Genomic DNA, 24,336 nt, shown 5'->3' with positions numbered 1-24,336 from the left:
GATTATTGTACAAGAAAAAAAATCCTCTGAAAATAAGCCCTAATGCATTTTTTGTAGTAAAAATTAATATAAGACCCTGTCTTATTTTCAGGGAAACACGATATGCTGGATGGCTAGCTGGAGATATATTCTCTGAGATGTCATTCTCTCAAGTGAGCAGGAGAGAACTCCAATTCAGTGTGATCAAAATACAGAAACATTGGAGACTAGAATTAACATATTCTTCTACCAAGAACTGATTCCATTTGAATGAGCACCCAAAACAGGCCCAAGCATGATTAGACTCTGTTTAGTTGACATGGTTTGACAGTTAAAGTAGCAACATACCGAATAATATTTTTTCTTTGTTTTATCAACACATTTTCCCTGGAGGCAGATCCTTCCTTTTCCGCATGGTGTCCCCTCCACAGCAGGGAGTTTTTTGGTCAAACACACCATTTGACCTTGGCGAACAACTGCACACCACAGACGAGAGCACACATCCATTCCAGGACACACTGTGTATTCAGGCCCAAATGCCAGCTTGCATTGACGAATAGCATCATATGTTTGTCCTGGAAGTTCCTCAGGGCCCAAGATCTGTTTTCGTGGTTGATCCAGTAAACAGTTACCTGAAAGCACAACCAAGTTCATAATTTGTTTCCTTTCTGTGATACCTCCATGGAGGTAATTTGTTTCCTCTCTGTGATACCATCATCCACTTGGAGGATGCCATACCTCCAAGACTCCAAACTAGATAAAGTGATCATGGTGGTGTTCCAAGGCTATTCACATCTCAATCATATATGAAAGAGTTTTAGCATCATAAATCTCTTAACTGTGATCTGCTAGTGATTTTTTTTAATATCTCCTTTTGCAATATATTTTATATCATGGGCTGCAATTCACACTCCATCTATTTTGGAATAATTCCAATGGAAAAAAGTGGATTTATAATTCAGCTGTCACAAACTTTTTTCCTTTTCCATCTAATTAATTATTATTCTGATATGCTATCACTTTTAAAATTGGAGGGAGAGGAAGTTTTTGTCTCTGTTTCTGACTGTCTGTCTCTCTTCTCTCTGTGTGTTTTCCAAGCACCCACACTGACTTGGTGAGTGGGGTCCTCCATGTATGTATTTCAATGGGACGTAGAGATCTTTCAAAATAAACATAGCTGTCATTTGAAATTTTTGAGGCATACCACTTTTGCAAAGGTAAATCTCCTTAAAGGAAGCCAGAAAAAGCATGACGCAGAGCTGTTGCCAACAGTACTGGGGGAGGGGGGGAGACTTTAAATCAAAACAAAACCAAATTAGCCCCGAAAAGGGAATATTGATGCCAACTATTCACTAGGCACACCTGAAAAGCGAGGAGAGCACAAAACCCAAGAGCAAACAGTCCCATGTCACTTAAAAAACAGAAGGGAAAAAAAAACACAGCATGAAGTATAACATTGGTATTGATGGTGTCCAACATTGACCCTTTTTCTGAAAAAAAAAAAAAAACCAAAACAAAAATGAAAACACCTATAGAGTTGTTTAGAAACTCTACTCTAGGAATTAAGCAGAACTATTGTATTGTACTAGTGTGGAGGCTGATGTTGCATGCACCACAATAGTTTATTAGCATTTTCTTTTTTGTCTTTTTGATAGCACTGTGTACTCCCCTGTAGCCTATAGTTCACAGAAGTTCCATTTTTCTTCAGCCACAGTCTTTCTCTGCAAGCAATGCCAACGTACACTTAACCATGGATGAAATCAAGCAAAATAGATATCTTCCCCCCAAAAAACTTCTTTTCCCAAGAAAATATAAATATCTTTATTCCACATCTTTATTTTTTCTGAGAAAAATAATAATGGAGATTCAAATACTCATAATTAAAAATCTCCCTTTTTAATGAAAACAATGTCTCATTTCTCTTCAGAAGGGAACTGATCCATTGCCATTATCTGCCTTTCCTCCTAAAATTAAAATTTCAGTATTATTTATTCCCTCTCACATTTTCTCTGTATCTGGTCTCTGATGATCCTGACACAGCATGCAGTATATAACTCCTTCAATCCAGTGTATATTTCACCATATAAAGACAAACACCCCACTGAAATATGTGTCCATGCAACTTGACCAAGATAATACTGTCCCTAAAATATCTTCCTTGGATTGTACTGCACTTTAAACAATTAGCGCTGTAAGTACAACATAAGTATGATAAGTTGACCTATAGGTTTTTAAGCAGATGTTCATATACAAATCCCATGGTGCACTGTCTCAGGATGCTGCTATGCTAGTTACCAGTGCTGCAATGTAGTTGTCTCTCTAAGCAGTCCCAACAGCAAAGTCAACAGTACAGCAATCACATTTGTTTTTATTTCTAACCTAGAAATATTGTTCCCTTTATATCCTTAGAAATGTATCTTTATGAGCAAGACAAGAACTTTGTGAAGAAGAATTAAAGGGACCACAAGGAAAAGGAAGACATAGCATGAGTCATGGCCATTGCAAGAAGATAATGTGACTTGCATGGTCGTTTACACAGTGACACACTAAAATTGTGGTTGAATCTCAATCTATAAGATCTTTCCCCAGTAAGAACTATGTTTTGGATTTTTTATGTCAAATACAAAAAGGGAGAGATGCTGAACCATAGTACAGTAGCTCATAGCAGCACCAAGATGCTCATCACAAGATTGTAGGAGCCTAGCATCCAAGGATGTTGAGGTAAGGTTCTATGAAAGCAAATTGTGATGCTCATATACCATCCCATAGTGCTTAAAACACTCTCTGGGCAGTTTACAATTTAATTATGGAGGTTACACATTGTGTCTGCCTCCCCCACCCCCCACAAGCTGGACATTCATTTAACCAAGCTCAGATGGAAGGTTGAATCAACTTTGGGCTGATTTGGGGCTCAAACCCAGGTTATGAGCAGAGTCTTGACTGTAGTACTGTAGCTTAACCACTGCAATACAAGGCTGCTAAACATAATACTCGCTACAACCTATACACATCACATTAAAAACTTAACTTCCTATTTTTTTCCTATAGAGCTATTGGTTTTGTTTGTATGCAGTATGTACATATTGTGTTGATTGATTAAGAAAAGCTCATGTAATTAATTTGTTGAAATTTCTATAACTGGTTTATGACTGTAATAACAAGAGGATTTTCATATTTCATGCAGGAGAAAAATCAGAAATGGAAGCAGAAAGCTTATTAAAAAATATTGCCGAGGACTTCCTACAACTGAGAAGGATGGTATGGCAACTGTGATTATCATTCACATGTTTCTAATTAGGTACAGAAGTGGCCAGTGTTTCAGCCAATAGTGATTGAAATGCCCTGGTTTCTCTGGTCCTCTGTATCCCCCAAGATACTAAGGATTGTGATGAAAAACCAAAACTACAACTTAATTTCTAATGCCATAAGAATCTCTCCTCCATCAGAAAGAGGAGCGCTACACATGTGTGTAGGCTGAGCACACTCAGGAATACACACAGGAAGCATCTGGCAAGAGGATAAAACAGGCATCTCATGGTTTACACTGTTTCACACCTCCTGAAGTCCCTTCCACAGACTAGGGAAGGTGCTAAGTATTGCCATCTGTGTATGTGCCAAACCTGAGTAGTATGAGGCCCGGAGGTGTGCTTTCTCTCATGCCAGCCATATTCCTTGAACACTTAAAAAGAAAGGGAGTATGCTGAACATGCTTCATTTTTGTTTTTCATGAGTGTATTTATATTTTGTGCTTGGAAGTGAACAAAGCCATATCAGCAGGAGCTTTAGCTATGGTTTTTTAAAAAAAATGCCAATGTAGAATGACTAACTTTTAAAAACAAACATATTAGAATAATATTTAAACCTTGATTTAGACACCTTGACTAATTTTGTACCTAACTGCAGCATCAGTCTCACCTGCCTCGCTATTTATCTACGCTACAAATTTTTAAAGGAGATTTAGAGGTATTTCCTTCATAACGAAATGCATAGATTTGGATTCTACATCTCCAGCTTTTGATGACTTTACATAGCAGCAGTTGTTTGGAAAGGAAATACATTTCAGCCCATTTTATTGGCCCTCATCCAGTCCTTTTGAGAGAAGACACTTGAGAGAAGCCTTCAGAGCCCAACTTAGATGATAAAGAAAAATTGAATGGTTTCATCAGCATGTTGTTGACATTTCATTTCTGATCTCTAGATGATTTCATTGCATGGTTTCACATAGATATCAAAAAAGATGGAGGACTCTTGTTAAGCTTGTAAATCAAATGCCATTGAGTTCAAACTTCAGTGCTTATTTTCTGAAACTTACTCTGCAAGTAAGATGAGAATTACACTATGACTGTGCCTCCAGCATCCAACCCAACCCAATAATATATCATGTATCAAAACTTGCTGAGAGATCTTGAAATATCAATAGGACCATAATCCCATCACTCTCTAGACAGAGGTCATCCATCAAGGTGACCGCCATCGTTAATATCTTACTTCAGTGACAATGTATTCAGTTTCCTTCTTCACAGAGCTTTTTTGACCTAAAGTGCTTGTCCACTGCCCTCTTAGACCTGTGCATCTATATAAGACTATAGTTCTATTCAGATAACATGTTTGTGCGTATGGAAGGTATAAGCATGTAACCGGTGTGGGGGCACATGCACAGCTCTTACCCAATGTCCCCTGTGCACTTGTTCCACCTGCTCTACCCCATCCTTCCCACAGTCATAAGATCTGAAGGGGGGATTCTGCAAATGTCAAAGCATGTAGAATTGTCCCACAATTGGAGACCTATTCAGTTATCACTCAGTCCTCTACCACACTCTTAGAGGAGAATGTCTAGTCCCCTTGCTCCATCATAACTTCCTGCATATTCATCAACATTTTATCCAGTTGTTGAAGATCATTGTCCTTATTTTGTTTTTCAAGTGACGGGTTTGTGAAATCGCTGGGTTGGATGTGGAATTAAAAATGCCAAGCAATCCTAATGTTAGGCCTCTGTCATATGAAGATTCCACTGGACACCCAAATTCTTTTTTCCAGTAACATCTTGTCCCAGTTCTTGGACAAACATATTTAGAAATGAAAAACAAGTTGCTGAATTCCAATTAATGGGTTAAAGTTTTATTTTTGGTACCTCAGCTTGGACCCTCAATATTTACTTACCACATTGTTTATTTTAACAATAAACAGAAAAACAAATCCACTACAGTATTTTGCAACTTGGCATGTGCTATGCATGCAGATTGAGTAATGCTAGTGGTGGCTGCTAGTGCAACTGCCTGGAGAAGACAGATCGTGGCCGCAAGTAATCACTAAGGCCACACTTGAGAAGCACTCCATTGAACAGTTTTGCAAATAAACAGACAAAAGTTGCTGGTTACACCTTCTGTGCAAGCAGCCCAGTTAGGCTACCAGCTTATAAAGCACCAAAAAAAGAAAAGTTGCATCACCAAGGTGAGAGCAGAAGACACAACTTTGCTCAATATTTGCATATGCTAATTTATAGGAAGAGACACAAATTCAGAAATAGTGTCTGTAATTTTTTAAAAAAAGTACAGATCCTCTCAGCTTTAGTGGGGAAGATGCTGACCTGTCAAAGTTTTCTCAGTTGGCTGGTCTACTGGTAACAACTGGTGAGCAATTTCAACCCCGTGCTCCCACTTGTTACAGATCATTGACTTTTAAAACTATACTCCCACCAAACAGTGAATGCCTTCAGAAAGGACAAAAAGTTTAACTCAGAAAGTCACCTTATGCCATTCTGGAGTGATTGGGGGCCATTTTACTATGTTTCAGGAGGCCCCCACACCATTTAATTTTTTTCAATTGGCCACAAGGGGAAAACAAGGGGGGCTTTTCATTTGTGAATTTTTTTTAATGGGGTTAGTGTGGGGCTTGTGGGAGTGACTGCAGCTCCCCAAGATCCAAGGATGGGCCTTTGAAGGTTGTTTGCTCTGTGAGAGATTATTATGCTTTGCCTTACTGGGAAACACCTCCCCTCCTCAAAATTAAACTACAAAGTAAAAGTTGGGTTTGTTAGTTCATTCTGCTACTGTAAATCTTTCCGAAGAAGGACATGAGTTAATTCAGCTGGTCAAATTCATGACGCAATCTAGCATTCCTGTGGCCTTTTTCCAATGTGAATATCCTCTTCAAAGGTTGTAAGGGTGGCAGAGCACTAAGAGCAGGCTAACAAATGGGAGCTGATTTCAACTCAAAGTGTATCAGCCCTGTAAGTTCCAACAATACAGTGGTTTAAGTTTAACTAAGTTGTAATTGACTTGGTTGCCCACTCTTGCCCCACAAAAGCTAGCTAATGCAGTTAAAATCAGATGGCTATTTCTAATTTCACAATATCCAGAGAGGATAAGTGGGAGAGAACCAGGAGTGATTTCTATTTTCTCCTGCCTCATGTCTCTCTACCATGCTGCATTACTTAGAGAAGGAAGATATCCTGGGAGGATCACAAGGGGCTTTTTGGTGGAAAGACAGCTCTTTATCCTTTACTGTCTCTTCAGAACAGAAGTGTTATGAACATTTTTAAGGGTGTGCTAAACATAATACATATAATATATAAATTTATCTGCCCTCTCAATCAGTGAGATGTATGCAAGTCAATGTACGACTAAGTTTTAATTCGGCTTCACCACTGTTTGTACTGGCAAAAATAAAAATAAAATAATCAGTATTTTCTTCCATGATTTTCCCTTAGGTTTCATGAACCACCTGAAAATGAATTGGGTTAACCACTTTTTGAGTCAGGCCAGAACTAATAAATGATAGAATTCTGCACTTATCACTTCTTCTTAGGCCAAAGTCAGATGGTGAGGTGTTGACAGGATAGATCAGAATGGAACAAAAGCAAGACTGTTGAAAAATAAAATGGAAGTATTGGCATTTTGGGGTCAGAATCTGGAGGATTACAAAAAGTACAATGGATGGATGGATGGATGGATGGATGGATGGATGGATGGATGGATGGATGGATGGATGGATGGATGGAAGGAAGGAAGGAAGGAAGGAAGGAAGGAAGGAAGGAAGGAAGGAAGGAAGGAAGGAAGGAAGGAAGGAAGGAAGGAAGGAAGGAAGGAAGGAAGGAAGGAAGGAAAGGCTGGGATAAAACTTCTCCTGGCAGTGTAATGAACATGGAGCATAACTAAACATAATTTTGTGTGACTGTTGACTGTCAGCTGGAAAAGAAAATGGGAAATCTTGAGACAGAATGGCCTGGTGGAATAGGGCATGACTGGCTGGCAAGAATCATGAATCAGAGTATTTCTGTTTGGTCAGTCTGTCTGCACCTGAACAACTGTGACTCATGATTATCGCTAAGGTAACCTGAGAAAAATGTCTTTGGCATTCGTGTTTCATAGTAACATTTCCCAAATAGCAGCCTCAAAGGTTATGATGCAGATTTATTGATAATTACAATGAGACTAAAATAAGAATAAAAGTAGTATTTCACATCTATAAAAATCTGGTTTTGTACATGTACTTTGATTTTTGGAACAGAGGAGACTGTAAATTAAAACAACAAGCAACAAAATGTAATAGATAAGAGGCTGTCTAACAAGTCAGGGAGTAACTTACTATTCCATAATCTAATTCTAAAATAGGGTCAATTCAGGCTAAGATGGAAACAGGGAAAATGAATTTGAACTTGATCTCCTCCCTACAGCTCTAATCTTGCATAAGACTAACCCTTGCATAGGATTTACCCCTCCACTATTTATTTTAATAAAACCACCAGTTTCACACTGCCTTCCATACATTGGCCAAAATTCCTCTTGCTTAGTATAGTAGCATAAATCACACTAGAGTAGGCCCATTGAATGAATGAGGATTTGGTGAGTCAGATGCTCTATAGGTTCCATGGAGAAGGCCCATCTGTATCAATGGAGCACACAGAGGAGTTTACTAACCAAATCTTCATTGATCCAGTGACCCTACTTTAGTGCAATTTACTATGCCAAACAAAATGATTTTGATCATTATGTAACAAAGACACAAGTTGATGTTAACATCAACACATGGACAACCTCATCACATCATCCACTTGTGATGTCCATTAGTAATGATGCACAATATCCCTGTACTTGGCAATGCATTCAATGTACCAATCAGCTCACAGCAGGAACATTATGAAGACATTAAAATATTGATCTACATCTTATCCCACAACATGCACAAATGGTCAGCTAGAAATGGACAACAGAGTCTATCTTGTCAAAACCTCTGATGCCTAGTCATCTGGAAGCTATCATGTAAAATCCATATAAGCTTTGTAGAGGATGTTACAGGACGTAATGCTGCAAAATTTCTTGAAGTGCTTCTGGTATAAGGGATATGGTGTAACCTGCAGCAGAAAATAGCCATTAGTTAAGGAATCACTTTGATTCCTCATTGCTTAAGTTTAATCTCATTGCATTCAAGTTGCTGGCTTTGCATTCAATCCAGAATTGAAGTGGGGACTCTTTAATTAGTAGCAGTCGTGCATGAATTGGATTGTTCTAATTAGAATCCCTTATTTGACTCTGGGTCATGCACAAAGCCACTTGACTTGCACACAATAAGATTATGTTCAAACACTAAAGAATTGAAGCAGGGACTCCTCAGGGGCACTCTGCCAATTCAGGTTACACCATTTGCCTTATACCAGTTTAATTTACAGGAAAGGATTTTGGCCAATGTGAGTAAAGTGAAAGCATGAGGCAAGGGAAACTGCACCAGCTCCTTCTCCTTGGTGGCCTTTTCTATCACTTCACATGCAAAGAAATTGACTTTTTGAAGACCAGAACCTCCTTTGCCTCACAGGGCATGTTGACTTTCTAGATTCTTGATTATGTGGGGAGCTATTCCACTTCTTCTTCAGAAAGTTGCCCTGCTTTTGTGGAGGATCATGGAAGTGAAGATGGATGGGTGCAACTAACACACTAGTTCAACATGGGTGCTTATCATAATCAAGTTTTAAATAATTTGGCATAGGTAAATATACAGTACATCTCCAAAATCATGTAATCTGCACAAAAATCTGAGAGATAAATGGAGAGAGAATGACTGGTCCAAGTCACTACTGGATGATATATATCTATGGCAGGGCAAAGATTTAAATGAAGTTTTCTCAGTGATTTTTTAAACTATGTGCTTCTGTATTCTGAGGTCCATTTAAAAAGTAATAACAGGAGGTTCTCTCATCCAATATTTTAAAATCTGTGCCTCACAAGCTCTCACTCTCATATATCGTCCTTCCAAAACAATTTCAAGGGAGAGGCAAATTAAGACAAGGTTAAACCTCAAGGATTCCACTCTGCTGAGCAAAACTAACCACACAGCCATAACAGAAGATAAAAGACACATATGACTGATTTTTTTGTAATTGTGCAGGAGCCAACTGACACACTGTACCCAGCTTCACATTGTTTGAGCACTGTTTAAGCACCCTTTCACCAGATTCCTTGTTGCCAAAGTTCCTGCTTCAGTGTTTATATTGTGTCGAAGTGGGCAATATACATCTATTAATATATGTGAACATGACTTGGCTCCCATACTGGAGCTTATACATTCTTCGTGGTGTGCTATGTTTTCCTCCTGCATTATTCTCCAACACAGGGTAGGAGAAGACATGGGGACCTATGGGGGCAATTTATCCTGGACTCCTATTTGACTACTAGGATGTCTACTTTGTTCTGATAGTTATTTTGATGGTGTGAGTAAACCGCTAGCAGGGGAGGCGACGTTTGTTTGTTTGTCTTATTTGTAGGCCGCTTTTCTGTCAATAAGGGGACTCAAGGCTCACAGAATGAAAAACAATAGAATTTAAAACACAGTAAGTTATACATTAAAAGCAATTAAACTGTAAAACTGATTTAAATACACTGAATAATTAAAAACATGTGAACCATTAAAAGCCACCTTAATGGAAAAAATGGCATTCAGAGACTCAGTCATGACTGTTAAAAGCCTTCCACTGTTGGCGGAAGGATTAAAAGGAAGGAGGCAACTTGAACTACTGAGGGAGAGCATTCCATAACCCGGGTGCAGCCACAGAGAAGGCCCTTTCTTTTGTTTCCATCAACTGTGCCTCTGCATGCAATGTGACTGAGAGGAGGGCCTCCTCTGCGGTTCGTAAGCTCCAACAAAACTCATATGGGGAGATACGATCCTTCCATAGTCCCTGGAGAGGATCAGATTCAGTAAGCTTCTTTCTCCTCTGATCCTATACCAGAGTGCTGTAATCTCTACTCATTTGCTTCATTATTATTATTCAGGGAAGGCATTGTGAACTGACTGGCTATGGGGTAGGGTGCTTTTTATTGTGTGGGTTCTATACTTTGTTGATATATTTTACATTGTCTTTTAAATTTAATTGCTTTTCAGTATTTGCACCTGTTCGGCATTTTAAGTTTATTTTTTCCAATCATACTGCCTGGCATACAATTTTATGGAGAAAGGAAGGATATAAATCCAACAAAATAAATAAGTAAGAACAATGACAGCTGTGTAGATCCATGGAAACAGAACAAAACAAAACAACCTATAGGTAGCCAATATCTCTGAAAGAATCAATGGAAAGTTATTGCCCAGATGTGGATTTTAAACAATAAATGGTTTTATGGCAATCTTATCCTTACTCAGTTAGAGCAAAATGGTTCAGATCATTCAACTATAATGTAGCTAACACCAAAGCAACATATATACAGTGTGGAAAAGACATCTACACCTGTTTAATAACTGCTTAATAAAGTAGCACAAAACTAGACATAATCATTTATCTATAATAATGTAATAAAACATCTGATTATATACAACATTGCAAACCAGCCCACACACTGCTGTGTTTACAAGTTCTGCATGCATACAGTATGTGTTTTATCCATAAGTATTTCAGTTGCCATAACAACTGGATCCATTTGTTCAGTTAGGTCATTTTTATCTAAGCATCCAGGAATTTAAAATGGGTCTTTAAGAGTTGCTGGAGCATAGTAAAGAACTTTAAGAGCATTTTGTTGTTGAGAAGTTGGTACAGAACAGGGAAATACTAATATCTGCAGAATAAAGTCAACTGCTCATTCTTTGAAGGTATTGATTCCACAAACTAAAAACCCTGGATGAATGGCTAAATCTCCACAGACCTTGCTGCACTAAGAAGATTGTTACATTGGTATTTCGTTTGCTGTTTGGGCCCCTGCAGGGACAGGTTGATCTCTCCTAAATGAACCAAAAGTGAGCCTTCCTGTTTGAATTGTCTATATCCTGAAGTGGCTCTCTTCTTAAGCTACTTCATGATATTGGCAAATTGTAAGTGGGCTGCTGCTGCTGCTGTCCAAATAGAGTCTATATGCCATTTAGATGTTAGGACTGCACCAAAAGGCATACCAGACTTCCTAGCAACCCTCTTTAGCCCCTACAAGCATACTTCAAAATGGCCATGTAGACAAGCCCTAAGTAAGCTATGAATTTCACTCCATCTATCAACTAAAGATAATAATGGTAGCTTGTATGACATTCAGCCATTCCTGAAGTAAATAGGAATCACTTTTATTATTCATTTGTAACCTATAGTTGCTTTTACTACTATTTACAACTGCTTACTAGTTTTGCTAATACAGGACTACTAATTCTGCTGTTTGTTTACTAATGTATGTGTTCCTCATTAGACAGCAGCAGCAGAATATTAAGGGCATTTAGAAGTGTTACATTTAGCACAGCAGGAGTCACGGAAATGTGTGGGTCCTGTAAATATTGTAATAAAATAAAATAAATATTGAAGAGGTGTGGAAATAATTTCATTTCATATTAGAATAAGAAACACATCACATTTCCATTTAAAAACAAAAGTAGCAAACTCTTTGTAAAGCTTCTAGATGTATGCAAAGGTCAGCAAAAGATCCAGTATCAGTATCTCTATACGTACCATGGCCATCATCCAGAAATTCTGTTATTGTTGCCGAAGTGCATTTGGACCATGGTTTGGAAGCGTCAATACTTGTTAAAATGGAAGACATGAGTCTTTTGTCTTCCATGGAACCAAAGGTCTCTTCACAGAATTTGGAGTCATCATGGGAAAGTCCAAGGAGGTGCCCTGGAAAGAACAAAGAGTAATATTTCATTGCTCAGAATGCATATGCAGAGATCAGTGTTCCCTGAAAAGCAAAATATTTCACTGCCAATTTAGATAATTATACATGCCTACTGTGTGATCTTAACACAGGAAAGTAGTTATACCCTCTTGACTTTTGTATCAGGAGATTTCCATCAAATAAAAACCAGGCAGAAGCACCTCTGTTTAGGGCACAGTGTTTAAGAGGCTGGTAGAAATTCAGGTGAGAAACAGACAGTGGAGATAAGCTGTGATTAGACAAAGGAAATCCTTAACTAATGGAAGTGTCTAGAGTGTTGCAGCAGGAGTATCTCACCTCTGTAAGTAAATTCATTTGCTATGTTTGGTAATTGGTCTTCAAGAGTTAAGTATGGGATTCTTTTGAAGGTTCACAAACCTGAAAAAACTGCCAGTCACCTCTCTTGCAATAATAAAGTTGTGTTTTCAACTTTAATCATGAGCTGCCCCTGGCACTTTTTTTGGTCAGCTGCAGGGTGTGAGAGCATGTATGGGAAATGTGTACTTTTTCTTCTTACACCATTATCCCTCCCTCTGTCCCTTACCTTGACACATGAACGCCAACTTGCATGGTGTCTCTCAATAAAACCTAGGGGTGTTCCCACTCACACACCATGGAATATCTCCCATTTCCTCCCAGGAGAGGGGCAAAGGCAGGCTTCCTGGCAGTGCAACACTACTATAACCCTCAGTTTGCTTCCCCCCCCCCAGGCTTCTTGGCATAAAAAAGGGTTAGTTCCCTCCCACAGAATGCTCTCTAGCCGGGAAGTAAGAACAGAGTTGTCAGAGGTGGATGCGCATCATCCCCAGCTAAGTGAAGCCATCAGTAACTGATCGGCTAAGCTATTACAGATTCCTGAGGAAGGGGCACTCTTATCCTGTGCCCATGTGAAGAGAAACAGCCCTGAAACTCTGCCCTCGGACTACTCTCTCTCTTTCTTCAGACTACATTGACTGTATGCTTGCACACTGGTTTGCTAAAGATGCCATCCTGTTTGCCAGACTGTAGCCTCTTTCAAGTTGTTGGGGATTTATATACACCAAAAAAGCAGCAACTTTAACACAAAGGGATTTGTATAATCGTCTCCTTTTATTGGTGCCAAAACCCTTGAATGACCATCCTGAAACAAAGGATGTCTTTAGGTACAATGAAGGCAGTGCTGACTTTGCTGTCACCATCTCTGGATGCTATCTCAAGAGACTGCATCAAACTCATGGAGTGAGTGGCAGTGCATATTTAGTGCCAAATATACCTGGCCAGGCTATACACATCTCTTTACCAAGTTCTGATGAAAGTGAGTTCATATTATACCCATTTGCAATTGACACTGTTTATTCAGACTGGTCCAGTGATCTCTTATGAGCACATCTGCAACATCATATCCATGCAAGTATCTTCCTGCTTCTCATTCCACACAATGTTGCAAACCTGTGATGATGGATACTGTTCCTAGTGTTTGCACTGGAAAAATATGAAACAAGCTGCACAGCTAGTATTACTCCAGGAAGGATGAGGTACACGCAGAAGAGAGTGACTAAAATGATGACTGAGCTGGGGCACCTCCCTTATGAGGAAAGGCGTTTGGGGTTCTTTAGTCTAGAGAAAAGATGCCTGAGGGGGGACATTACTGAGATATATAAATTATGCAGGGGATGGATAAAGTGGATAGAGGGAAGCTATTTTCCCTCTCACGCAATACTATAACCAGGGGACATCCACTCAAATTGAATGTTGAGAGAGTGAGGACAAAAGAAAATATTTCTTTACCCAGCATGTTGTTAGTCTGTGGAACTCTTTGCCACAGGATGTGGTGATGGCATCTGGCCTGCATGCCTTTAAAAGGAGATTGGACAGATTTATGGAGGAAAAGTCAATCACAGGTTACAAGCCATGATGGGGATGTACAATCTCAAGGCTTAGAAGGAAAGTACCTCAAAATGCCAGATGCAGGGGAGGTTTATCAGGAGACAGGTATCTAGTTGTCTCATGTGCTTCCAGAGGCATCTGGTGGGGCCACTGTGAGATACAGGAAGCTGGTCTAGATGGGCCTTTGGCCTGATCCACCAGGGCTCTTCTTATGTTCTTATGTTAAGGACACAAATGAAACACAGCCTTAGCAAAAACATTTCAATTGCAGTAACATAATATATGCACTGGAGCATGAATGAATCAGACAGTTACCTGAATCATTCTGAGCTGCTTCATGTGTCTGTCATACTGATTGGATAAACCACTACGCTATATTGTGGCATGTCAAGAGGAGACATAAATAAAAGAGTGGGAAGCAGAGCCTTATGAGGAATGATTGAGCTAAGCTAAACCTGTTTAGCTTGGAGATAACTAAGAGATTATATGATAATTGTCTTCAAATACCTCAATGGCTGCCACAAGAAAGATAGAAAAGTTGTTTTCTACTGATCCAGAAAATAACACCAGAACCAATGGATTCAAGTAAAAGGAGATTTTAGCTAAGTTTTAAGGAGAATTTCCTGACAGTAGGAGATGTTAGCAGAATGGATATCTTGTAAAAGGATGGACTGTTCTTCATTGGAAGTAATCAAATAGAGGCATTCTGGCGCTAGATTTCCTGCATTGGAGGTGTTGACTAGATGAGCTACAGATCCTCTTCCAACTCCAATTCTATAAGTCACAGCTCTAAAGTGGAATTTCTTGTATGGTAAACCTGTGCTAGGCGAAGAAGAATCCTATGATCAAGAACCTGCAGTTATACTCAGTGAAGTGAAAACTGCTCTGAAAGCACTAGGAGAAAATAAATCACCAGAGGTAAATGGAACAATAGAATTATTTCAAACCACAGAGCCTAAATCTGTCAAAATCATAAAAGGAATGTGCCAATAAAAATGGAAAACAAAACAATGGCCCTCAGACTGACAACATTTGATATATACTCTGATCCCCAAGAAAAGAGATGCCAAGGAGTGAAGTAACTATAGGCCCTTTGTTCTAATTTCCTGTGCAAGCAAAGGGATGGAGCAAGAAATGCCTGATGTACAAGCTGGATTCCAAAAAGGAAGAGGCACTTGAGATTATGTTGCAGATATCCTCAAGTTACTTGAGCGCACCAAAGAATTTCAGAAGAAGATCAGTTTGTTTTATAGAATACATCAAAGCCTTTCAATGTGTGGCTCATAAGAAACTATGGTTTGTTCTGAAAGAAATGGTTCTCCCTCAGTACTTGATTCTAGATTCTCTGGAAAAGACAATAATGCTGGAAAAGATTGAAGGCACCAGGAAAAGAGGAAGACCAAATACAAGATGAATTGACTAAATAAAAGAAGCCATAGGCTTGAGTTTATGAGAACAGGCAGGGCTGTTGAGAAGAGGAGGTTTTGGAGATCACTCATTCATAGGATCACTTAGGGCAGTTGGACGTGACATGACAGCACATACTGTAACAACAAACCTGTGTTGTCCAACTGCCTTGGGCACTCCTGAAGAGCCCTTAAATATGGGTTGACATGACTGGGAGGCCTAAAGTTCAGTTGGAGAGAGACTCAACTAAAGTTAAACAGAAAATGGCAACATAGTTTTGTGGAGCCATTTTTAGTCAAAGAAAGGGAACATTCTCACTGAAGTTTTCTGGTAAGGATATTTTCTTATTTTTTTTTTCTGCTTCTTATTGGGACTTACTTTAACATGTGGTGGATCATCTTGTGGCTTCTCTCCCTATAAGGACAGGGTTGCCACCATTTGCAGTAATGAGACACCTTCACTAAATTTGTTGGCTGTCTTGACCCCGCCTTATTTCTTGGAAATGCTTTGCCAGGACTGAGTGTTATTCCAGACAAATTGTGGATAAATAAAACCTTAGTCCCCTCCTTTTTAAAAATGACAACTGCTTCTAGGCCAATAATTGAAATAATTTTTCTTGGCCCTTGAAAAATGCTGCTCCATCATGTGCCCTGACTTGATTTCTCAGTCTGTTCATTTTTTTCATTTTCTTTCTAAAATGGAAAGAAGCAAGCTGAAAATTTCAGTTCAGTCCTATTTAAAAGCTTTGAATTCTACATGTTTTAGCTCAGTCCCAAAATCACATCCTTTGATGGTTAGAAATGCTCCAGAAATGCTTATAAAGAAAATCAGGAATGTAATGTTACACAGGCAGCACCTAAGAGAACAGTGATTACATTACATGAACAACATCTGGGATATGCGTGTCTCTATTGACAGAAGCAATGAAGTACATATTGACTTCCATTAGCAAAGTCAAAACTATACATCAAGGACATATTCCACTTCACCCCGCAACATCCATCCATCCATCCATCCATCCATCCATCCATCCATCCATCCATCCATCCATCCATCCATCCATCCATCCATCCATCCATCCATCCATCCATCCATCCATCCATCCTTCCTTCCTTCCTTCCTTCCTTCCTTCCTTCCTTCCTTCCTTCCTTCCTTCCTTCCTTCCTTCCTTCCTTCCTTCCTTCCTTCCTTCCTTCCTTCCTTCCTTCCTTCCTTCCTTCCTTCCTTCCTTCCTTCCTTCCTTCCTTCCTTCCTTCCTTCCTTCCTTCCTTCCTTCCTTCCTTCCTTCCTTCCTTCCTTCCTTCCTTCCTTCCTTCCTCAGTGAATCTGTCCTTACACATACTATTTGCTTGTTTAATCTGCAGCAATTACATAACACTACTTGTTAAATATCATGGCACATTCAATAACTGTCTCGCACATAGCAGCACTTATCCAAATGTGTCTGCTGCTTTCCTCCTATAGTGATAAAACTGAAGATGGGAGGATGGTTAATACCTTAATTAGAACCAACTGAAACCTCTCCCAATCTGAAGAGACACTAGTTCAGCAGGCTGAGGCAAAGAGGCAGTCCTGAAACCAGCAAAATCAGGGAGCTGGACAGGGGATAGATTGTATTTGTCTTCAGTGTGGAAGGGATGGTCACTCTCGAATTGGCCTCCTCAGCCACTCTAGACGCTGTTCCAAGACCTCTAATCAGAGCACGTTACCATAGTCTCTCGAGACTGAAGGATGCCTACCCAATTAAGGTATTAGTAGATTGTGCTTTAAAGGGTGGGGAGAGAGATCCTTGGCATAAATGATTTGGCTGAGAATAGGTCTGTGGACCATTTGAAATCTCATGAGGAAAGGAGGAAGAAACGATATAATGTAGTTTCCCCCTAGAGAAGACAGGAGGAGGAGGTGATATGTATCCAGCTTCAGATATTTGAAGGGTTAATGTTGCAAAATTCTCTCTTCATTTCTAGACTCAAACCAGCAGGTTCAAACCACAAGGAGAATTTGTACAAACATTGGGGATAAATTCCTGATGATGTGAACAGTTTGATACTGGAAAGTTTGCCTTGGAGTATGGTTATTAATTTGCTCAGAGGTTATTAAGGAGAGATGGGATGGCTACCTACCAAATGTACTGTAACACAAAATTTCCTGCAGCTCCAGGGGGTTGGAGGAGAATATTTTTGAGGTCCCTTTCAGCTCTATGATTCTATGTTTTTTAAAACAAAAACACACAACTTAATGATAGTGTTTTAGTATAGATATTTCCGGCTAAGTGAAGACGACATATAATTTTACCAACAGGGTGATGTTTATATTGGAGTGATGTTTAAAGTCTTTAAAAAGAAAAAAACAGATCAGAGAAGATGTGGGCTTCCCCAATGCGTTCTGTTCAAAGTGAAGCTCGTTCTCCCCAGCTTCCCTTTTTCTGTAACAGACTGAGTACAGTGAATAGTTCCTCACTCAGTTCCTTCTTGTTTGGAGGTTAAGAAAACACAACACATAATTTCATGAAAGCATTTTTTTAAAAAAAATGTATATATAACAATACACTTCAAACTCAAAGAATGTTTAGCTTCCTTGATAGCTACCAAGTATTCAAGGATACTTAACAACTCATAGCAATGTCCTTCCCATCTCCAGGCCCTAGGATGTGTGTTTACATAAGAAAGCATTCTTCCTGGCGAATTAAATTTAACCAGTATCTTTGGCTGATGCCTGATGGTATAAAATGGGACTCTTTAAAGACAGTGGTGCCAAATCTCACCATTCTTTTAATTTCCCACAAAGTGTCCAGCATTTCTTGCTCCAGGACACTCCAAGATAGTAAACTGACAGTGTGTTCTAGCTGCCTAGTGCTATATAGAGTGCCCTTGCCCAGTGCAAGCCTCTCAGATCTTACCAATGGAAGCTCACAGAGTGTAAGGCAAGATTGTTTCCAAGCTCTGCCTAGAGTCATCAGTGGATAAACCTGTCACACTCTGGTTTCAGAGCATCAGCTGTAACAGTGAGCTATGACCTCTCTTCAAAGCATTGCCCTGGGCCTCCTTAGTTTATCGTGGCTCCCTTCCAATGTGATCTACTCACATTCAAGTTTCATGAGTTCCTTTGTTGGGAGAAAGGTGGAATATAAATAAAATAAGTAAATAAATAAATACACAGATTTCTGGAACTTATTTTAACTCACCCTTGAATGCTCTTAGAGACCAAGAATCTTCCAAGATGTGTTCTGTGTATGAGAATTTTGCTGTTTTATTAATTGTTTGTGAGTAGAGCTCTCACATCATTTCTTAACTGTTACATCTCTTGACTATACTACCTGCTTTATGCAATCTTTGTTGAGAGGACTTCATATAATCCAAAGGCTCATTCTCAACAGTGAGCCTCCTTTTTTGTACAGCTTGCTATCTCATTTTTGATTGCAAGGTGCATGCTATGGGGATCCCCTGTTATAATAAGGCCAGGTCTTTTAATCTATGCATATGAAAGGCATGGAGCTTCCTGCCTCTCCTCTGCACAGGGAAACAATAAATATCAAGAAAAGATGCTGACGACAGCAGGATTGGGAGGGAGGGCCTACCCACTATCATCATCTAACCTGTCAGACTGGTCCTGATGGACTATGTAACCACTGCATAAAAAAGTTCCATTTCCCTGTCCCAGATACTGTTATGTGTACTAGAGAAATAATGGGTTGAAGACCCTTTCACAGTAAGCATGCCTGGATCTTTGCACCCCACATTCAAGTTTATTTGATGATAGCTTGTATTTGGTGATGATGAGGTTGATTCCACCTTCCCACTAAGACACAATTCAGTTAGCATACACAGGTAGTATAACGGAACATTTCACACCTAGGAATCTACAGGTGAAGGAGCTATGGCATGTGCTTTTGCTGTACCATTGACCCTTTCCACTACTTTTTAGTATAGAGTGCTAAGAAGTGGTTTATCTTTACCTTCTTTTGGGACTGTGAAACTTGCCCAAGGCTTCACAGGAAAGCTTTTTCCCTGGGATGCACAGCAGGGATCAAACACCCAACCTAACTCACTGAACTATCCATCCAGTATACTTAAATGCAAGACCCTGATAGTTGTAGATGTTTGAATGCAAAGTACAGAGTTTGAAGAAAAAGATAAGTGAATATATGCACATGTATAGTAAGACCAATTGGAAAATGCACTGTTCAATCATCAAAGGACAGACAGTTCCAAGTTATGTTGTAGGGATTTCACATGGCTTTCAAAAGTAATGTAAAACTGCTTTTATTTTCATCTTTCTTGGTCTTGCTGTGCAAACTGCAAAGCATTAGAAGGTGCAAATTCCATGGTATAATTCAATACACGGGGTGAAATCGAAGTCATGCACAAATGTTTGGAAAGGAATATTACTATGTGCAGGTGTAGTATATCTTATTACGCATATTCATCAGACTGTTACAGTTAGATCAGTGGACACAAGCAGTGACCCAGCTTGTGAAGAATGCTACACGTCTTCTAATATGTTTATTCAGAAAAATCACAGCTTGCAAGAAGCATCTGTTTTCCAGTATGGTGATGCCTTTTGCCTAGTTTTCCAGCTGGGATAACTGAGGTAGAACAAGGTCTGGTTACTTGTCCAAGTTGACTCAGCAACTTACACATGATCCTTCTTACACAAAGGTCTATGAAATATCTATTTGAAAAGCTCTGTGTTTGCTTTGTGAGCTACACAGTGAAGAAGCCTAATTAGAGGTTGGCAATACCTTTATTAGGACCAATAAACATAGTACAGACATGTCAAAGACTTCCAAGTTCTCCAGTACTCTTCATTAGACTAAATGGCATTTAAAAATATGAGTAGGGAAGAAGCAGAGAAATCCAGAAGCTTAACCAAGGTGTTCTTGTGGTGGCCAAGATATTCTTCTGTGCTACTTGCTTAATGCAAGAGGCAGATATCTCGAGTGGAGACTGTTATGTGCTTTCCAAAATGGGAACCCATGATTTCTTCTCTCTCTTGGTGTGCACTGCTAGGTGTAGTCTGATACTTATTAGTGATTCTTTTCATCTGAACTCACCACCTGGGGCCAAGTTTCACCCTATAAAGCAGTGGTCCCCAACCTTGGGCCTCCAGATGTTCTTGGACTTCAACTCCCAGAAATCCTGGCCAGCAGAGGCGGTGGTGAAGGCTTCTGGGAGTTGTAATCTAAGAACATCTGGATGCCCAAGGTTGGGGACCACTGCTATAAAGCATTCTGGAGGAATGTTTGTCTACTTTTGTGGAATGTTAGCTTGCTCCAGCTATGGATGGTCTCTACCCCGCCCGCCCCCGGGTCAACATGGATATCTTCATTTGCTTTTATCATTACAGACATTACAATCACTTATAAGCAAAGTTGTCTACACTCACAGTTCATAAACTTGAGAATAATCAAGGTAACTCTCCAGGTCCTGGCAGATGCACATCTCAGAGCTGACACCTCTCTATGGCTCCCTTTTATTTATTTTAGTGGTGCCTGACACTCTGAACTGCACTTGACAACTAAATCTAATTACCATTTTAAACTTCCAACCATGGTGCCTATGTAGTACCTTTCCTGGTCTCGTCTGAAGTTAAAATGCTCCCCTTCTCCCAGCCACCAAACTTTACCTAGACTACTGCTGGCACCCACCAGGATCCACCAGGACAGTATGGGACCACTAAAGGGCATTGTTCTGAGCTACTTTCTCAAACCAGGAACATACCCTGGTGAGGATGATTTTTAAAGAATGGCCTTTATAAAATTTGGACACAACACAGCACTCAAACACACGTTAGGATTCTGAATCTTCCTTCCTTCCTTCCTTCCTTCCTTCCTTCCTTCCTTCCTTCCTTCCTTCCTTCCTTCCTTCCTTTAGTTAGTTAGTTAGTTAGTTAGTTAGTTAGTTAGTTAGTTAGTTAGTTAGTTAGTTAGTTAGTCAGTCTACGCTGGGCAGCTAACAATAAAAATGGAATAAAAACAATATGATAAAGTAAAAAATAACAATAGTAATGTGGCACAAGATGGGGAAAAGAAAAAAAATCAAGTGATGACAGGAGGGAAAGCCTGCCTAAAGAGCCAGGTCTTAAGTTTGCTCTTAAAAACACCCAGCGAGGGAGCCAGACAGATCTCTGGGGGCAGACTGTTCCAAAGTCTTAGCTGGTGGTAAGGTCGTTTTTATTTTATTATTTTGTTTTCCTGACTCTTTCTAAAGAAAGGGAATGTGAAATTTCACTGCTTCATACTTTTTCAGCCCAACCTTTTGCTAGCAAAGAATAAAATAGGCTGCAGAGATTAACAGCCATGCTCAGCCCATATACTTTTGCTTGTTAAAGCCTTGATGCCAAGCCCCAAGGTCAATCCCAGTTCCATTCCTGCTGTTTTCCTGAGGGTAGCAACATACATATTTGGCCATTGTTCCTAAGTTTTCAAGCTCTGCTGTGCAGCTTTTGAAAACATGACCTTCTTTAATCTAATCATCCATGAAGGTCCATTCACACAGAGATCAGCACAACTGTGGAAAACCTCAGACCACAGACAAGGACAAGTGGATATGTTGTTGCGTCTGAGGCATTTCCCTGGTCTGGGACTGAATTGTTTACATCAATTTCCCAATAATTTAGTTCTGATTAACAAGTCATTCAGTCTCCATTACTGCAATTCTGCTTTTGAAACCACAATAAAAACCTAGCACTGACTATGTATAACATCTCTACAGTACTGAAAATTTCTATTACTCTTAGCAGAAAGAAGGGCCAGCCCTACCATTATGCAGAGTGAAGCAGTGGAGTTTTTGTTTACTAAAAAGGCAGCAAAAGGATCATTATTAACCTTCTCATTATTCTATTTTCCCTGCCACTAACAAGGATAGCTGTTTATGGTGCTTTCTGTTATATAATAATGTAACTTGACTAGCTTTTTATTTTGATTTGTGTGGTGCCATTGCTCTGCCCTCACGAAACAAAACATTTCCAATGGTTGTTGTGGGTTTTTCAGGCTCTTTGGCTGTGTTCTGAAGGTTGTTCTTTCTAACATTTCACCAGTCTCTGATGACGGCCACAGAGACTGGCGAAACGTTACGAAGAACAACCTTCAGAACACGGCCAAAGAGCCTGAAAAACCCACAACAACCATTAGATCCCGGCCGTGAAAGCCTTCGCAAATACATAAAACATTTCCAGCTGATTCTGACTTTATGAATTTAAGCTTATCTCTCCCTGTGAGCCAGGGATGGGGACTTGAATCGTGGGACTTGCGGTCAAGTTGGACTTAAGACTCAACTTGGAGTGGACTTGTTTTTTATTTTTTTCCCATTGACTTGGACTCACCTCATGATTTGAAACCCGCCCTCCCCTCCCTTTTTTTCTGGGGAAAAATCTTATTTTAATAGGGACTCAGACTTGTGGCTTGGGACTTGGTACCAAGGACTTCGGACTCGGACCCAAATACCTGCCAACATCCCTGCTGTGAGCCAATTGCAGAGAAGCCCAGAGCTCATTCAGAAAAGGGGATACGTATTTGAAGTTGTCAAACATTCAGTACACAGGACAATACATTGCACTTACAAGTTAATGAGAAGATTTCCAGGAAAGCCAAGAATTTTGTACTGTGAGTCAGCTTTAACCAGCAACCTTTTGCAGAGTTCATGCCCATTTTTTAAACTTGGCAAAAATTGATCCCTGTGCCCCATTGCTCACCTCTCCCGAAGGTTTAATGCTGGGTGCTCATCTTTTGTCTTTACCAGCAGGAGCACTTTTACGAGGCTTAGAGTAAATGCTATGCTATCACCAGAAGTTTAAATGGGGAACTTTACAAAGGAGTAACAATGTAAATGCATTAAATATTTTCTTCCCACAGATGTCAGCAGAACAGCTGTGGGTTAATTATAGTCTCTCTTTCAACCCCTTCTTTTTTTAAAGAAAAGCCACAGAGCCTGATTCAGACACCTGGATATTTGCCCAAATTTTATTCTCTCCCAGGGGAAGGGTAAGATGAAAGCTAGACATCCCTGACAATTGTTTCTTTTGCCCACAGGACTCCAAAAGATTTGCTCCTGTCTAGCCTAGGGCTTGCTCTTATCTAAGGTAACATGACAAATCATCAGCTGAAAAGGTTCCCTATTCAGCTGTGGCATTTTTTAAAAAGAGAAAAGAAACAAAGACTGTGGATTTTATCTTTTTGCTAACAAAGAACACAGACACATATGCAGTGTTAGTTGCTTTATGTAATTTAAACAATAAACTATCATGCAGAAAGTTGTGTGTGCTGAAAGATATGCATTTGTAAGCATTGTATACAAATAAATGGAGCACAGAATATAAAGGCAAAATTTCAGTGCACCTGTTACAGAGAGGACTTTTTTCCCAGGTACATAAAAAGAAAATAATCTGCAGCAAGGGAATCAGCAAAACAACAACAAAACAGCACAGCAACACCAAATGAGACTTGCAATAAAATATTGCAGCCTAGAACAGCTTAGTATTCTGTTGTTTCATTTGTGCTTTTAATATTGCTCTTATGTATAGGTTTTAATAGATCTATTTATCTTTTTAGAAAATAGTGTAATGGTTTGGCATTCTAGTTTTTAATTTAGTTTCTTTTAATACTGTAAGCTGCCTTGGATTCTATAGGAGAAAGGTGGCATATAAATACTTTAGACAGATCGATAGATTGATCCTATTTTGGATTCTCCATTCCATGCTCTCTTCCACCTGATATTCTGTCTGTCTGCCCAGCCGAAATGCTGCTGGTCAGCACTCTATGACTATTGAGATGCTATCAACCTTGGGGTTCCTCTGAGCATGTCAGTCTCTCTCTTTGATGTGTGCCATTTGGCTAAAAAAGGACTGCTTCTAGCAGATGTCACGTTCTTGATCATGGATTGTTTTTACTCAGCACTTCCAGTCTTCGCACTTTGCATAAACAAGTTTCCATTGGCCAAGTCCTCTATACCATCTCTGCTGCATCAGCCTT

The 24,336-nt window shown here is 39.6% G+C and overlaps 1 protein-coding gene across 1 annotated transcript in view; it reads right to left on the bottom strand.

Moving 5' to 3' along the window:
* ADAMTS5 (ADAM metallopeptidase with thrombospondin type 1 motif 5) overlaps positions 1–24,336 on the bottom strand; it is a 69,069-nt gene that overhangs the window by 9,834 nt on the left and 34,899 nt on the right. Inside the window, exons 3-4 of the mRNA XM_020789610.3 lie at positions 11,891–12,058; positions 328–611 (exon numbers count right to left, since the gene is read on the bottom strand). Coding sequence (XP_020645269.3) covers positions 328–611; positions 11,891–12,058 — 452 coding nt within the window. The remainder of the gene's footprint in view (positions 1–327; positions 612–11,890; positions 12,059–24,336) is intronic.

The sequence above is a fragment of the Pogona vitticeps genome, chromosome 3 (assembly GCF_051106095.1).
Source record: "Pogona vitticeps strain Pit_001003342236 chromosome 3, PviZW2.1, whole genome shotgun sequence".
Classification (NCBI taxonomy): Eukaryota; Metazoa; Chordata; class Lepidosauria; order Squamata; family Agamidae; genus Pogona; species Pogona vitticeps.
Note: the sequence above shows the minus strand (reverse complement) of the source record. Positions and strands in the feature narration are given on the sequence as shown.